At 38.0% G+C, this 17,241-nt stretch overlaps 2 protein-coding genes across 2 annotated transcripts in view; one reads left to right on the forward strand and one right to left on the reverse strand.

Moving 5' to 3' along the window:
- LOC134654593 (N-alpha-acetyltransferase 15, NatA auxiliary subunit) overlaps positions 1-5,315 on the forward strand; it is a 116,833-nt gene extending 111,518 nt beyond the window's left edge. Inside the window, exons 13-16 of the mRNA XM_063510061.1 lie at positions 963-1,071; positions 2,120-2,277; positions 3,502-3,678; positions 5,090-5,315. Of these exons, the coding sequence (XP_063366131.1) occupies positions 963-1,071; positions 2,120-2,277; positions 3,502-3,678; positions 5,090-5,272 (627 nt within the window). The 3' untranslated portion in view covers positions 5,273-5,315. The remainder of the gene's footprint in view (positions 1-962; positions 1,072-2,119; positions 2,278-3,501; positions 3,679-5,089) is intronic.
- Positions 5,316-8,000: 2,685 nt separating this feature from the next.
- On the reverse strand, positions 8,001-12,273 carry LOC134654548 (deoxycytidylate deaminase). The gene is made up of 5 exons (XM_063509997.1): positions 12,164-12,273; positions 11,875-12,030; positions 10,552-10,640; positions 9,794-10,007; positions 8,001-8,464 (listed from the first exon to the last, which is right to left on the reverse strand). The coding sequence occupies exons 1-5, from the start codon at positions 12,202-12,204 to the stop codon at positions 8,386-8,388; spliced, it is 579 nt and encodes a 192-aa protein (XP_063366067.1). The 5' UTR covers positions 12,205-12,273; the 3' UTR covers positions 8,001-8,385.
- Positions 12,274-17,241: the final 4,968 nt, after the last annotated feature.

Genomic DNA, 17,241 nt, shown 5'->3' on the forward strand with positions numbered 1-17,241 from the left:
ATATAGGTATACTAAAATTGCTCGTTTAAAGGTATAAGATAAGATAACGCACGTCGAAGTAACTGAAACAAGCGGTCTTGCTATTAGAGATGTGTGGTGACCGCCAGTTATCTTATAAACTTCGTCTATTAGATGAGGTGACCCCTGATCCTCACGGATGTAGGTAATGTTAAAAATTACAAACGATGATGCTTCACTTGTAGACATCCGCTAAGACATGCCGGTTAATACATCATTAAGTATGTTAAAGTCACGTTGACTGCAGACACGAACATAGTCGTTTTATATCTACAGATTTTAATTAGGTATTATTATTGTACAGTTCAGTAATGTCTATATTTAAGGATGTTGGAATTACCGTATTATATTGTTTTAATAAACAATAAAGTAAATAAAGTTTAATTGGCATATTACGGCTGTTATCTTATAGGTCAGCGGTTCTCAATCTTTTTTTTTGACGGAACCCTTTTGGAAAGCGAAATACTTGATGGAACCCTACAATAAAACAAATAGTTTTTAGAAGTGTATTATTTTATTAATAAGCATAATAATTATGCTTATTTTATTATTCTAAATTCGTGCGGAACCCCTGCAGGGGTGTCGCGGAACCCTAGGGTTCCGCGGAACACACTTTGAGAATGGCTGTTATAGGTAAATAAAAACTCGCTGGACTTGTGAGAAACAAGTTACATTCTTACCTTTGCTAATACCGTATCGATAGAGAATCCATTTTAAATTCTCGTAAGGACTGATTTAGACGGCGCGCGAACTCGCATGCGATTTTAGTTACATTGCGGACTGTTTTTTACGTCCAATTCAACCGACCGATCAAAACCCGCAATGTAATGAAACTCGCATGAGAGTTCTCGCATCGTCTAAATGAGCCCTAAATCTGAAATAGCTCTGATTTTGTTTGGGCCGGTATCTCCCCATAAGGTTAATGTGTTAATTGTATGTTGCAGGCTGAGGATCCTCTAGAGCAGGCGATTAAGTTCCTGCTGCCGCTGCGGACGCTCGCCGCCGATAGGATAGACACATATTTAATGGCCTTCGAAATATACTTTAGGAAAGGTAAGATACAAGTATTATTTATACCTAATAATATACTTAATAAATTTCTAACCTAACCTAAACTGCTATGTGCCACATAACAGGAAATATAATTACGTAAGCGTTCTTACATATAAGAGTCCTGGCGGCCTAGCCAAGGTGACAATCGCTTGCGCTTCGCCATCGAATGGCTTTGTCTCTCTCTATCACTCATCCATATTAGTGTAACAGTGACAGTTGTGTTTCATTCGCTACAGAGCGCTAGTGATTCGCATGTTGTTTACGGGGCCTGTTAAGTTTTTCCTAACGCATGTCCCGTTTTCTTCCTTGCTCGATAGACTGTGTCATAATTATTTGTCGGAGCAGTCGCGAACCGAGCACGACCGGACTTTCTGTCTGAGGGCTATTTCACGCGCTCAACACACGAGGGCATTCGATTACACTGTGCTAAAATCATGATGCTGCCGTTCTGCCTGATGTTCCGACGGAAAACTTCCAAAATTACGACTACTACGAACTTTCCTTAGGTTTAAAGATATTTTAGTTTGGTTAATCGTTATTAACCTTTTGTACGCTTTGTCATAAACATCACTCAACCGCCAAGATCCCGGGCGCAAGCGAGCTAATGTAAACCCTACTCGTAAGTGTAAAGGTTAGTTTGACAGTGTCCGTCATAACACTTAGGTATAGTGGTCCTTGGTGCGGTGGGCACGACTAGTAACGACACCTTTAGTTGTTCTTGGCGTTCAAAAGGTTAAGTACCTACTGTAACATAGATTGCATAGTACCTAACCTTTCAGGATAAGTCCTAAGATAGTCTAAAGAATAAAGTGTCATGCATATTTTAAGAGAGCGGCGCCGGGAGGGTTATTTAATTCTATAAACCAATTTCGTTGGTCGCTGTTACGGGTAGTGATCACAATGTAGCTACTGGGAAAAATTCGACTCCTATTAATGTCAGCTCGTGACATAGCGAAACTAAAAAGTGCTGAACTGTCGAATCTAGAGTTTGCCTTCTGGGAAATGATTTTAATAAAAAAAAAATAACTATACCATTATATATTTTCAGAGAAACCCCTCCTAATGCTGCAGAGCATAAAGCGCGCGTGGCGGCTGGAGCCCGGCCACCACCACCTGCACGACTGCCTGGTGCGCTTCCGCGGCTGGCTCGACCAGAACCAGCTGCCGGCCGCCGTCGCCGAGGTCGTCAACAAGGAGACGCAGGAGGTAGGCACTCCTTCCTCACTACAGGAGCTAACGCTGAACAGAGAAACCCCTCCTAATGCTGCAGAGCATAAAGCGCGCGTGGAGGCTGGAGCCCGGCCACCACCACCTGCACGACTGCCTGGTGCGCTTCCGCGGCTGGCTCGACCAGAACCAGCTGGCGGCCGCCGTCGCTGAGGTCGTCAACAAGGAGACGCAGGAGGTAGGCACTCCTTCCTCACTACAGGAGCTAACGCTGAACAGAGAAACCCCTCCTGATGCTGCAGAGCATAAAGCGCGCGTGGAGGCTGGAGCCCGGCCACCACCACCTGCACGACTGCCTGGTGCGCTTCCGCGGCTGGCTCGACCAGAACCAGCTGCCGGCCGCCGTCGCCGAGGTCGTCAACAAGGAGACGCAGGAAGTACGCAGACTCCTCCCTAACTACAGGAGCTAACGCTGAACAGAGAAACCCCTCCTAATGCTACAGAGCATAAAGCGCGCGTGGCGGCTGGAGCCCGGCCACCACCACCTGCACGACTGCCTGGTGCGCTTCCGCGGCTGGCTCGACCAGAACCAGCTGCCGGCCGCCGTCGCCGAGGTCGTCAACAAGGAGACGCAGGAGGTACGACAGACCTGCGTTCGAGCATTTGAGCTTTATTAAATTCTTTTATTTATTTAGTAATTTAAATTAGGCAACAAGGCCCATAGTACAAATACAATACAATACAATACAAATCCTCTTTATTGCACAACCTCAGAATAAATGTACATGGAAACACAAATAATACATGAAGACAGAGGTAAACAACAGGCGGTCTTATTGCTAAAGAGTGATCTCTTCCAGACAATCTTACAGACCTTACAGACTAACATATATATGCATTTTATAAACTTAAAAACTAAACACTATTTAGGCGACAAAACGGCGTGACTCCGTTGAATCGTCTGGTCTTGTGTCGGATGCGGCAGTTTGCCCCGGAACCTCCGAAACATGACACTTTTATGCTCCTCTTGCAATGTTTGAAATTTAAATACGAGTAATGCAGCGTTTTACGAAAGGTCTCTCCTTGTTTTTCTACGGTAAAAATTGACCGTAGTTATGCAGAAAACGACCAACTCAATTTTTTTATCAATGCGGAAAGCGACCAAAGCCACTGAGTAGGGTGTGACAAAAATAAAAAGTTGGTCGCTTTCTACGGAACTACAGTCAATTGTAACTTGTCGCTAAGTTAGGAGTGTTGTTTCAGTCGATGCGGGGTCGCAGCGCTATGCAGATGGCGGAAGAGTTTTTCTCGGGTCCCGCGCTGTGGTCGCAGGCGGCCGCGCTGTGGGGCGCGCGCGCGCTGTGCCGCCTGGAGCCCGCGCGCACCGCGCAGGCCAGGGCGCAAGCCACCCGCCTCGACCATCCCGACCTCTCCATACAGGTACACAACATATAGATCAGATTAGATTAGATTTATTTATTTCACAATATATGATTACAGTACAAATTACATTAATGACAATTTATAAGAATCTATATTGTGATCGTCAGAAATACATTTAAATAATAGAAAGATGCTTAATCCAAATAAATTCATAATATGAAAAATAAAAAATCACCTGAGAAGGATCGTCAAATAATAACAATAATTAAACGAAAACAATGTCAAAAATAGGAACGCGATTATAAATTATACAGTTATGTCAAAAAAATTCACTTATTGAATATAATGGGTTGTCCAGTAAAAAGTTTCTCAATCGACGCTTGAATGTTGTATCGGATGTTTCCATCCTTATTTCTGCAGGTAATCGCTCATAATATATCCTCCTGGCCCAGCCATACAAACGAAACATCCTAAATTTGCCACTGAAATTTGAACCTAAACTTTAGGAAATAGAGTTGATTTTGGGTTGTTTGAACATTGAACGAAACAAAGCAAAAGCGACTCTGTTCCAATTGAACTTGGTTTAAATGACTTCGAACTGAATAGGTACTATAGGTAGGACCTTGGGCCTTAGGAGGACTTGAGAAAATGACTCCTACTGCGCCCGTAGCACGATCGCATTTTTATCACCTGTCACTGTCACGTTCTAACAGGTATGTAAGTGCGAAAGCGACTGGAATAGCGACAGGCGATAATAGTGAACCCATGTTGCCACCGCTGGTGGACAAAAAACTATTTAGTCTACGATACGTAATAAACTGACGCGCAGAAGTCACTAATGGCTACATTCTGTACTTCCATGCGGGCGTTTCTGGTAAATTTTTATCAAATCTGATTATCTCGATCTCGCTACACATAGGAAGTTATCAATTCATCATCATCTTCCTAGCGTTGTCCCGGCAGTTACCACGGCTCACTTGGGGTCTTCGCTAGGCAACTTAAACCCCAGAAATAAAATAGGCACTAGTTTTAACGAAAGCCCAGCCGGCTAACCTTTCAACCCGTAGCGAAAACTAAGCCTCATGGAGACTGACAAATTTCGAATGTTTTATTGTACAGTCGACGTCAAAGATATGTTTACACTTTTGCACCTTATGCCTTCGTAATAAGGTAAAAAATGTAAACATATATTTGACGTCGACTGTACATACATTTCAATAACACCGAGGGACGTCCGTACGAGCCGAGATTAGAACCAGAACATGTAATCTACCTACACTTAAAGAACGGCCTTTTCAATATGTACTCCGCCCTTATAGCCAAACCACACTAGCGTCTTTTGAGCATCGGCGTCAGCGCTGTGGAAAATGCCGCGTTGCGTCGAACAGCAGCTATAGAGTTCAGTAAACGCCAACGCTCGGGAAACACTAGTGTGGGTGGCCCTTAATCGCAATGTCATAATTTCCAGGGTTGCGTGGAAGTCCTGGAGAGCCTCCGGGAAGGCGACTTCGGTTCGTGTCCCGCCGAGACGGAGGCCTACATGTCCGCGTGCTCGGCCCGCTTCCCGCACGCCATCGCCTTCAAGCCGCCGCAGCCCGAGGAACCCATCCACCAGGCCGACGCCAGAGCGCCCAAGGAACAGAACAACTGAGGTCACTACGTTCAGCTAGGTCTACAAGCGTAAACATGGCTCCAGGCCGCGTAGCCAATATTCCAATCGCTTACGCTCCGTAGCGAACGAAACGCAACTGTCACTGTCACACTAAGTGTAAGGCCTGAGTGGACGCTCGAGTTGGGCGTGCAGCGGGGCGGGGCGTGCGGCGTGCATGTTAAACAAATGCAAACGTATAGGAGCGGCCTTAGTGCACGCTGCTCAAATCACTTGGGAGCTCGACGCCACGCTGCACGCCCCGCCGAACGCTCCGCTTCGAGCGTCCACTCAGGCCTTACACTAATATGGAAGTGATAGAGAGACACAAAGCGATTCGATGGCGAAGCGATTGTCACCTTGGCTAGGCCCCCAGGTTGCCAATAGTTTAAGATCGGTTTTCCTAGGATAGCGGTGCCGTCATATAGCGGCCGTCTCCATACTAAATAATACGGCTAAATATGGATGTCGTAGTATTTGTATGGAGACGGCCGCCATATGACGGCACCGCTATCGGAGGAAACCAAAGCTTTACGCTACGACAACGAAACGCTCTATCACTTCTCGATGTTAGTGTGACAGTTGCGTTTCGTTCGCTACGGAGCGTTAACGATTGGCATGTTAGCTAGGCACGTTTGACACGAGCCACGAACGCGTACGTTTCTGAAAGGCTTCCTATAGTCAGTTGAAGTACAGGCAAAGATTTTAATTATCGGATGGGTCCATTTGTACCATGTCACAGTGATAATAGTATGAGGTCTCTAGCGACTTTCATATTGATTGTCACTGTGACAAGGTACGAAATGGGTCATAAATTAAAATCTTCGACCGTACCTAACGTAAGAATTGATTTTTACAGTTATGGATTCAATTCAGTTCAAATTATATACATATATGAAGCTAAAATGGCCGTGTAAGTGTAACTGATGGCCTTATCTTCGTAAGGGTCGACTCATAACTCAACTCTTACGTTAATCCGACTATAACTGCTCGATTAATACGGATGACCCGCTAGTGACGCCTTCTGACGCACCTTATATAACGATCTGACCACCAATTTGTTCTTTAAATTTATTAAGTGACGCGGTAGAACGACACTTGCGACTGCAAAAAATTAAGTTATAATCACAATACACGCAGTCTCAAAACATTACGTCGGATTTAAACGACAAACTGATTGTCTAATTTCAGGTAGACGTTTGTAGATCTCACCACTTGACTTATTTGGTAAACCGTCACATCAACAGACTATAATGAACGCTATTCGTAAATCCTAAAGTTATTGCTGACGTACCGAGATTATATTGTTTTTTTTTTCTGAGATGTTTTTTATATTAAGAGCTGTTTACCAGATATGTCAAGTAAGAACGATAGTCTATCTGTCTGTAGTCTGTAATAATAGGGTGTGCAAGTGCGACGAATAAAATAATAGGCGACGTATGTGTTTAGACGGCTCCTAAATTATTGACACAGGTTTACAAACTGATCTTATAGAATAGAAAAAAAATAGAATTTGTCAAAGTGACCCATTCAGAAATCGTCGCTAAAACTTGTAAAAGCCTGTTATTTTACTATCTTATTCTTAAGCCGCGCTCATTTCACGAAAGGCGAGTAGATTTACGAAAGCATTTTTTGGTCTTTTACAATCCCCGACTGATTCTAATAAAAAGGAATGCAGTTTAGTGACTGCGATGTGTTTGTTCGTTCAAAAATTGTTTTTAATCATAATAATTCCCAATCACACATAGTTATTTATAAATAAATTATACATAACATAATTTTAGGCTTCATCGAATTCTCTTGATTCGAAATTGGCGTTCATATCAGTAAACATTCAAATGTTGTCACAGATATCTGGACCGAAAGTTTTACAACTCAATTCTCACTGTCAATGTTGCTTTCGTCGCCTCATTTTTTAGTTTTAAACACGAAATTACTCCAAATGTAAAAGATTGATTGCCTAATATTAGTACACTGACTCTCTTACCTTTGTGACAAGATTAATTTTGTTACTACAAACTAATGGTTTGACTATAATTGGAAACAGGCTCGGTTGTATGCTTGAAAACATGTTCCTTTTTATAGTTTTTAAGTATCTGTTTAGAACATGTCACGGGCCGCCGTTATAAAAGCGACCTATGAGATATTTTTATTTTATTTGTAACAGATTGATTGTTTTAAATTCCTTTTACATGAATTGAACTGAAGTAAAGCAATATTTGCCAATACTTTACAATTATGATACCGAATTAACTAGGAACATAAAATATATAGCAAAATAAAGGGTCTTATGATGTTATATGATATGAATGATCGCAAATCTAGTCCCGCTCACGCGCCAATGGCCTCCTCACCAATAGGTACAATAATCTTTTATCTAATTAGTGTAAATTTTTCGATATTTATAATAAGCATTTCGTATAAAATCTGTGTAATCTCTATTTTGGACTTTATGGGTTAGCGGTGTGGCCTCACGTGTTCAATTCAAACAAATGTATTTAGGGGTTTTAATGACTGGTTTAAAATGTGTATAAAATTGTGTGGCAATTGTCGAACCTCACGCAATATAGACTCTGAGGTATGCTTTGTAAATAATTCTTATATTTAAGTTTGTACTATAGAATATCGTTAACACCCTGCAGTCGTGCAGTTGTCGACGAAGTATTGACTGCTGCTTGGCCGCTAGATATTATTTTACATCGTTCGAATAACATTGAATAAAAAAAGTTACTTTTTTCAGACAGTATATTTACCTATGTGTAAAGTTGGACAATAATTAAATAATTGGATACACCAAATTGTCATTAAATGCACACTGGTTGTGCTGGAACTTAACATGCACATGTTAAACATTTATTTGTACTCTAATTACCACATAATTGTGTTAAGAACAGTCATTGTTTTCCTATTCAGTTGTGTGACCGAAGTATTTGTACCTCTGTCATCGTGTACATAAAGTAATAAAATTTTATTTTACAAAATTGAATTAATTATTTTATTTCTCACAAAATGTCATATATTCATTAAAGATTAATATCAATCATCCTTACCAAATTATGGTAACACATTAAAAATATCTATGAAATGTCCTTATCAGTATAATAAATACATTAGCGTCATTTTCTAGGGCTCATTCTGTCCCAGTCAATATCACCGAAGTTTATTTCAATCTTCTCACTCTTTGGTTTAAATTGCCTGAAACAAAAGATTACTATTGTTAAGGCTATGTAACTGCTAATTAGATATGTGACCTTTATAGACATGTTCAAACCTATTTCTAAAAAGATATGTGTGAGAGCATTAGTAAAATAAAAAGAATCCAAATAGTTCACTATTATACTGTCCACAGGATCTTTGCTAATCTAATCTGTAGCTATGGAACTTGCTAACTTATGTAATTGTTTATTAAAAACAAAAACAACTTAAAATTATAATTAATCTAAATACACAAGGAACATTAAATAAAATAATAATATAAACTATCTATAAATAAACTTAAAATAAACGCCTTATAAATAAAAAACGGCCTTCAAGTCACTGCCGATGGGCAGCGTGCCTAGAAGGCTGGCCGCATTGCCACGTTGAATCGCAATGCTAATGCGTTGAGCAAAATATTGGCCAGCCCTCTGGTCCCTTGTGGCGTCTATAAGGCGAGCCGCTAAGGCCTTGTATATCCGGCGCGCGCTTGGCCCCCACGGCCCCAGCGTTTCGACCCCAAACGTTTACTTATGTAAACAAACCGCCATATTGAAACTGTCAAAAAATATGAATTTACTAGTGACTTTTGTTTACATAGTTATAGAATTACACTTTACAATAACAATTTGTTCTCCATATTATATCTATCTATCTAATATCTTTAAACGAGAAATTATTGTATATTTATTTATTTATTTATATATTTCGGGGATCTCGGAAACGGCTCTAACGATTTCGATGAAAATTGCTATATGGGGGTTTCCGGGGGCGAAAAATCGATCTAGCTAGGTCTTATCTCAGGGAAAACGCGCATTTTTGAGTTTTCTATATGCAGTCTCCCAGATATTGTTATATTATATGGCATCTGTGATCCGATCATTGGTGCCAAATCAGATCTTATGCATTGCAACAGGATATGTTGGACCAAGCAAAAGTGCATTTTGTAACATGATTAGTTTGAAATTTGGTACAAACATAAACAAGTTTTGCTTGTATCTTAAATTACAAAGATTAAATAATAACAGTATCACTGTTTCGCTTCACCGTATTTGGAAACTGCCAAGTTATCACATTCTTTACTAGTTCTAAAATTTCAGTGTTGTATGATTTCATACTATTAAGGATACAATATATTCTATGTAGTCAAGTTGAACTAGATTACTGTAAGTAAAAAAAATAGAAAAATAAATTTGTAACCATTTGCAATGAATAATGGTAAGTTATTCGTCATAACTTCATAGAAATTTGATATTAATGATGATATTTTTTTGCCACACAGAGTTATATTGGTCCGACTTTATGCCTAAAGGAATGGGGTAAACTTACCAATACTTGACACCGGAAGCGTCAAACATCCTTTTTGAGGCGACCGTCTCAGGCTTGTGTGCGTGCTTGTCTGACAGGTAAATCACCTCCTTGATCCCTGACTGTATGATTATTTTGGCACATTCGTTGCAGGGGAACAGACCAACGTATATGGTACAGTCTTTGACGTCTGCTGAGTTCTTGTTGACAATGGCATTCATTTCTGCATGGCATACTGAAAGACACAATAAGTTGACATATTTAATTACACAAACGACATTTGTTGACATTTGTTGGGACGTCAGTCTTTCCGTGACCACAACTGGTGCAACTCAGCAGAAACGTCGGAATTAAAGGTAAAAACAATGAAATTATATCGCGGTAGACCCGATTGTGTAATTAAATATGTGTACAAAACGCGAGAGTTTAAAGTGAAACAATTAGTTGGTATTTCTTATTTAAAATAAACAATACCTGCAATGCAATTACTCTCTAATTTGAACACCTCAATACATAAAACCTAACAATGAAATTAGCAACTCATAGGGTTTGAGATGTTTGTATCCATAAAAACGAGATTACAGTGTAAAAGCACTGCACATCTGCTAAACTGCAGAACAGTTGATTGGCAGAAAACTAAATCTACCCCCCACAATTCATATACTACCTAGAGTGTGTGTGTGTCTGTCAACTGGTACTAGGCTCGCCTGATGGTAAGCAGTTACCATGGCTATGGTTAGTATAACATGAAATCAAATTAATATGCAGCAATGACTTACCATATAGATATTTGCTATCTAAAGGAGATGGAGTACTCTTTCCCCACGGGAACACGTCATCGCTGCATCCAATGGGCATCCCATTGTATCTGTAAAATAATATTGGTATCACTGTATGAATACTTCTAAAATGAATTCATACAACTAGAACCATATTTGACAATGCCAAAGGTAAAAAGCAGGTTAGAGTATTAGGACAGGAGGGCCTCCGCTTGGGACAACATTTCAGTGTAATTTTTTTGGCCACAATGCCAACTTTTTATTGTTTTGTCATGTAAGAAATGTCAAATTAAGTTTATTTAGTCATGTAACATTTTTGTCTAGGATCAATAATTATGGATATAGGAAAGGTTGTAACCGACAATAGTAACATAACAAGTCAGTTCTCTTGTTACAAAATGCAGTATTTTTCAAGGTCTATATAAATTACAGTATCAGAATTTTTGAATTTAACCTCATTATGTTATCTTTGTTGAACTTGACCTGTGTGGTTAAAACAAGTTACGTTAATGACTCATTAGCCTTGCACTGAGTAGTCAATGTGAATTACACAATTCCAGTTAACATACAAGTCCTTTAGGTAGTGTAGGCCTATACTCATTGGAGGATGGACAGTTTAACTTGTAATATAATAAATAAAATATAACAAAAATACAATACCCCAATCCGCATTGGGCTAGCGTGGGGACTATAGCCCAAGCCCTCTCGCGCATGAGAGGAGGCCTGTGCCTAGCAGTGGGACATATATAGGCTCAAACTATTTATTTTATGAAATAATTTTTGTATTAACTGGTGACAAACATATTTCCCGAATATTGTGGTAAGTACTTCATATTTATTAATTATGTAGCAATAAATGAACTTTACTTTTTAAGGCACACTATATTTTTTAGGGATAACAGGCTTTAATAATAGTGTAGTTTTGGTCTATATTATCTAGTTATCACTTGCCTAATTACAGGAAATAAAAATTTGTAGTGCATATTTAAAAAATAAACAATATCAAGAGCCTCTAATTGCCTCCGAATAACAACATATGTATGTTAGTGAAAATAGTAAACCATTATATGGATTTAATCGTAAAATTAAGACTTACTAAGATTTGATTTTGATTGTTTACGGAAGTAGTGTTGATACTATTCATGCATTTGTACTAGTTAATTATAAAATATCACGAAATAAAATTACTTATTTGTAACTTCGTCGATGCGGTTAATAACTTTAATTAATACAATATTGACGCTATAAAATTTGTAGTAAAAATGAAAACAAAGCAAAACATGTATTTTTTTAAATTTATTTGATGCTTGTTCTTCAACTTACCCAATGCCGACTATTTTGTTGTCTTTATTGACAACGCAAGCACCAACTTGTGAGCTGGGATCCTTGCTACGTTTTGCGGCCAAGAAAGCCGTTGCCATGAAATAATCTCGCCAGTCGATATAGTCTTCTCGTTTCTTCTGAACGCGGCTGTTTATACTGAAATTCAGTAATGAGCGATCTTAAGTCACGGGAATACCAAAAACACTGTTATTGTGAGCCGGAAAAAGAGACGATAGACAGAGGCATTCGCTACAATTCAAATAGGTATAAACAAGAAATAAGCTCTTACTTTTGTAAAGACATATTTGCGGTCATTTCAGCGAGATCCATCGTTTAAAAATTATGAATATTTCCTATGGAAAAGACCACGTTGAATTAATTCTAGCAGTTGAATCAAAACGTCTTAACTAGCCAACAGAGCCAACTGAATGTCACTATGGTCACTATCTGTCAACTTGTCATATATTATCGACTTCTGTCAATTTTGGTGTTGCCTGGTAAAATCTACATACATAAGGAACGCCATTCATGAAACTATTTAAAAAAAATTATGAATCCATCTTGTTGTGTTTTATGGCGCCACTCCAAGGGACGCATTTATGCGTTAGAGGGAGCAAGTGATATTGCTATCTCATTCTACTGCATGGAGCCTTTATTGACCGAAGCGTAGCGAAGGTCTACGTTTTGACTCGGGCATTTTGCTTTTGTATGTCCGGATGTTCTCCTCTACAGGTCACAATTCTCAACCGATTCTTGTGAAATTTTGTGCCCAGATTCTATGAGTAAATAATTTTTTTTTGTCGATCCCGTTTTTGGAAATTTTCAAAAATGGTGGAGTTGTGGTACCTCGCGCTTAAACAAATAGTCGTATCGATATCATAAGAGTATATTCTTTTTGAGACATATTTACATAGTAAATGGCAAAAATTGCAGAAAAATTGTATTGCTAGTTTAGGCGGTATTTAGATATTTAGTTTATACTCCAGAATGAGTAGCCGAATTTCGTCAGCTTAGCTAAGAACTATCATAGCGCATTTTGTAAACAATCGCTTTTTTTGTTTGCACACAGAAAGTCTGGGTTCGATCCCCAGTAAGACATAACTTTTTGTATTTTTTTTTCACTTAAACTTCGTATTTTTTTTTAATAAATTAAAATCTTTGTATTGTTGATTGATCAAACCGCTGTGTGGCGCTGTCATCGTGCACGGTCCCAATAAGCTATGCTCGCGAGGTCTACAGCTCACAGAGCCACTAGTTGTATTATATTTCAGTAAAGAAATAACACGTTGCTTTAGAATTGCTATGATTCAAATCAGATAAATTTTCGCGTGGCAATTTTACAACACATTTTGAACATATAGGTTACCGCGAAAATCGAAAAAAGTCGTTTACATATAGACGCGCGTATCCTATAGAGATGGAATGGTTAAATAATACCAAATCCGAACGGAATGGTCTTAAGGACATTATTTAAATGAATAGCATTAATAGCTCGAAACGCTCGAAAAACATTATCCTCCTTCTGATGTAGTCGGGTAAAAATATTATTTTGTTACTAACTAAACGTATTTTTACGCGACTGAATCAGAAGGAGGGTAACGTATTACTAGCGTGGGTATATACAGGGTAGATTTTCTTTTTGGGTCAGTGAGGGCAGCTACCAGATCCCGTGCTGATACGAGAAAACGGTCTTAGAAGACCTTCCCTGGATTTTAAATTAATGAAGATTGGCTTTTACAGATTTTGGAAAAAACATACAGGGTGCGAGAAAAAGGTCATTTTTGACAAACTTTTTTTTTATGCCAATCGATCCCATTCCTATTGAGGATCAAAAGCTTGTATGGAAGCAAAAAAAATTTTCCGGCTAGAAAAGCCACTAATCGAGGAAAACTTTTCCTATACAATTTGTATGAAAATGAAAACTTTTATTTTTCACATGCTATTTTTGTATGCCAATCGATTCCATTCCTATCCAATATCAATAGTTTCCTAGGGATCAACTTACGATAATGTACTAAAAAGGAACAATTTAATAAAAACTTTCTCCATACATTTACTATGGAGAAAATGTGAAATTTTATTCACAATTTTCTACCTCGCCCATCAGTCCTACAGCAATGTCTTCATACGGTATTATGGTTCTTAAATGTAACAGGAATGATTGGCCAGATAGAAAACTGTGAATTAAATTTCACGTTTTCTCCATAGTAAATGTATGGAAAAAGTCTTCTTTAATTTGTGGCTTTTTAGTATTTTACCGTAAGTTGACCCCTAGGAAACTATTGATACTGGATAGGAATGGAATCGATTGGCATACAAAAATAGCATGTGAAAAATAAAAGTTTTCATTTTCATACAAATTGTATGGGAAAAGTTTTCCTCGATTTGTGGCTTTTATAGTCGGAATTTTTTTTTGCTTCCATACAAGCTATTGATCCTCAATAGGAATGGGATCGATTGGCATCAAAAAAAAAGTTTGTCAAAAATGATCTTTTTCTCGCACCCTTCATGTTTTTTCCAAAATCTGTAAAAGCCAATCTTCATTCATTTGAAATCGAGGGAAGGTCTTCTAAGACCGTTTTCTCGTAGCAGCACGGGATCTGGTAGCTGCCCTCACTGACCCAAAAAGAAAATCCACCCAATATATATATATATATATGTCCATTAATTTGGCACGCCCTACAGCCTAAACGGCTAGACGGTTTTTGACATGTGAGGTGTGGTTGAATTCGTCAGAATTGTGGTAGTGACACAGGCTATATATAAATTTTGAAAATGACGTCCGCTAATGAAAAAAAATGGATGGGGGGGGGGGTTTCTTACTATAGCAATATAGGTACCAAATGAAAACTAGCAAAAAGACCACAACAAACAGTCAACAGTCGGGTTTTTTGTTTGTTTTAATAATAAATATCTGGGTGACCGAGCTTCGCTCGGATAACATATAAAAACACGAAAATGCGCGTTTTCCCAGAGATAAGACCTAGCTAGATCGATTTTTCGCCCCCGAAAACCCCCGTATAGCAAATTTCATCGAAATCGTTAGAGCCGTTTCCGAGATCGCCGAAATATATATATATATATATATATATATATAAATAAATAAATAAATAAACAAGAATTGCTCGTTTAAAGGTATTAGATTGTAGTTTAATGTAACAGAAAATTATACTTTTTTTCAATCTGATGTACTTTTCTTATTTGTTGATATATCTGGTTAATTATTTTTAACATTATATAGAGGATATTCACAGTCATTTGGTATGTATTTTGGACTAATCTATCCAGCCATTTTCAATTTAGAGCAGTTCGAAGTCAACTGTGGATTGTGAAATTTTTGAACGTTTTCTAATAATTAGTTAGACTAAGTATTGAAAATGGTACAGTATGTATATATTTGTGATCAACTCACAACGCCCTTTCATTTGGTACCCCACATGGTATGTTTAAAAGAAAATTTAAAAAAAGTTTGTACTACTGGCGACTTTATGACGTCACAGCAACTACCCCCACCACTTTCGCGCTTGGCGCTTGTCATCTCATATATTTGTGTTCAGGGCATTACGCTAAATGCATCGATACCATATTCACCCATACACGACGACACATAACACATACATATACATATTAGACGACATGAACGAGAACTAACCTAAAGCCTATGTCACCCTATGTTAACGCTCTACTAGTATAGGTACTTCAACATAATCTATATATATAAATGCAAGTGTCCTGACTGACTGACTGATTCATCAACGCAGAGCCGAAACTACAAAAGCTAGAAAGTTGAAATTTGCACACTAGGTTGCATTTATAAAGTGTACAAGAGATAAGAAGCGATTTTGAAAAATTCAACCCCTAAGGGAGTTAAAAAGGGGATGAAAGGTTGTATGGGGTTCAAGTTTTATTTTAAGCTAGGAATTTGAAACTTTGCAAAAATGTATTATATTAAAAAACAAGAAAAGTAATTTCAGCGTTTTCGAAAATTCATCCCCCAAGGTGGTGAAAAAGGGGTTGAAAGTTTGTATGGAGATCAAATATTTTTGTGAGTGTGGGACTTGAAACTTTGTATATGGGTATATTATTATAAGGCAGGAAAAGTAATTTCAGCGTTTTTAAAAATTCATCCCTTAACAGGGTTAAAAAGGGGTTGAAAGTTTGAATCCATTACAAATGCTTTGAAACTTCTTAGAAAGGCATAATAGCCGACTACAAAAAAAAGTAATTGCGACGTTTTAGGAAATTCAACCCCTAAGGGGGTAAAAAAGCGGATGAAACTTTGTCTTGGGGTGCAAATTTTATTTTAAGCTAGGACCTTGAAACTTCGCAAAAAGGTATTAAATTAAAAAACAACAAAACTATTTTCAGCGTTTTTAAACATTCATCCCCCGAGGTGGTGAAAAAGGGGTTGAAAGTTTGTATGTACATCGAATATTTTTTTGAGTGCGGGACTTGAATCTTTGTACAAGAGCATATTATAAGAAGACAAGAAAAGTAATTTCAGCGTTTTTAAAAATTCATCCCTTAAAAGGGTTAAAAAAAAAGGAGTTGAACGTTTGTATGGAGATCAAAAATTTTTTTGAGTGCGGGACTTGAATCTTTGTATAAAGGCATATTTTTAGAATACAAGAAAAGTAATTTCAGCGTTTTTGAAAATTCATCTCTCAAGGTGGTGAAAAAGAGGTTGAGATTTTGTATGGAGAACAAACATTTTTGTGAGTGCGGGGCTTGAATCTTTGTACAAAGGCATATTATTAGAATACAAGAAAAGTACGTAATTTCAGCGTTTTAAAAAAAAAAATCCTATAAAAGAGTTAAAAAGGGGTTGAAAATTTGTATGGGGTTCAAATTTTATTTTAAGCTAGGAACTTGAAACTTCGTATAAAGGTATTTAATTAAAAGAGAAGAAAACTAATTTCAGCGTTTTTGAAAATTCATCTCTCAAGGTGGTGAAAAAGGGGTTGAAAGTTTGTATGGAGATCAAACATTTTTGTGAGTGCGGGTCATGAGTCTTTCTACGAAAGCATATTATTAGAATACAAGTAAAGTAATTCCAGCATTAAAAGGGTTAAAAAGGGGTTGAAAGTTTGTATGTGGTTCAAATTTAGCCAGGAACTTGAAACTTCGTAAAAATGTATTTTATTAAAAGAGAAGAAAACTCATTTCAGCGTTTTTGAAAATTCATCCCTCAAGGTGGTGAAAAAGGGTTGAAAGTATGCATCGGGCGCGATTTTTTTTTAAATAGTGGACTTGAAAATCTTCTAAGGGCCACGCAAGAGGGCTTCTATCGAGAATTTTTTTTTTCAGTTAGGGACTTGAAACTTCATGAGTAGGTAGTTTGTGACAGACAAATCTCATGCTTTGGAT

The sequence above is a fragment of the Cydia amplana genome, chromosome 15 (assembly GCF_948474715.1).
Source record: "Cydia amplana chromosome 15, ilCydAmpl1.1, whole genome shotgun sequence".
Lineage (NCBI taxonomy): Eukaryota > Metazoa > Arthropoda > Insecta > Lepidoptera > Tortricidae > Cydia > Cydia amplana.

Excerpts from the sequence above, each read along its gene's own strand:
- LOC134654548 (XM_063509997.1), bottom strand. The coding sequence starts at position 12,204 with ATGGATCTCGCTGAAATGACCGCAAATATGTCTTTACAAAA. Across the intron at positions 10,641-11,874 it reads AACAAAATAGTCGGCATTGG|ATACAATGGGATGCCCATTG; the intron begins GTAAGTTGAAGA and ends ATTATTTTACAG. Across the intron at positions 8,465-9,793 it reads GCTTCCGGTGTCAAGTATTG|GCAATTTAAACCAAAGAGTG; the intron begins GTAAGTTTACCC and ends CTTTTGTTTCAG.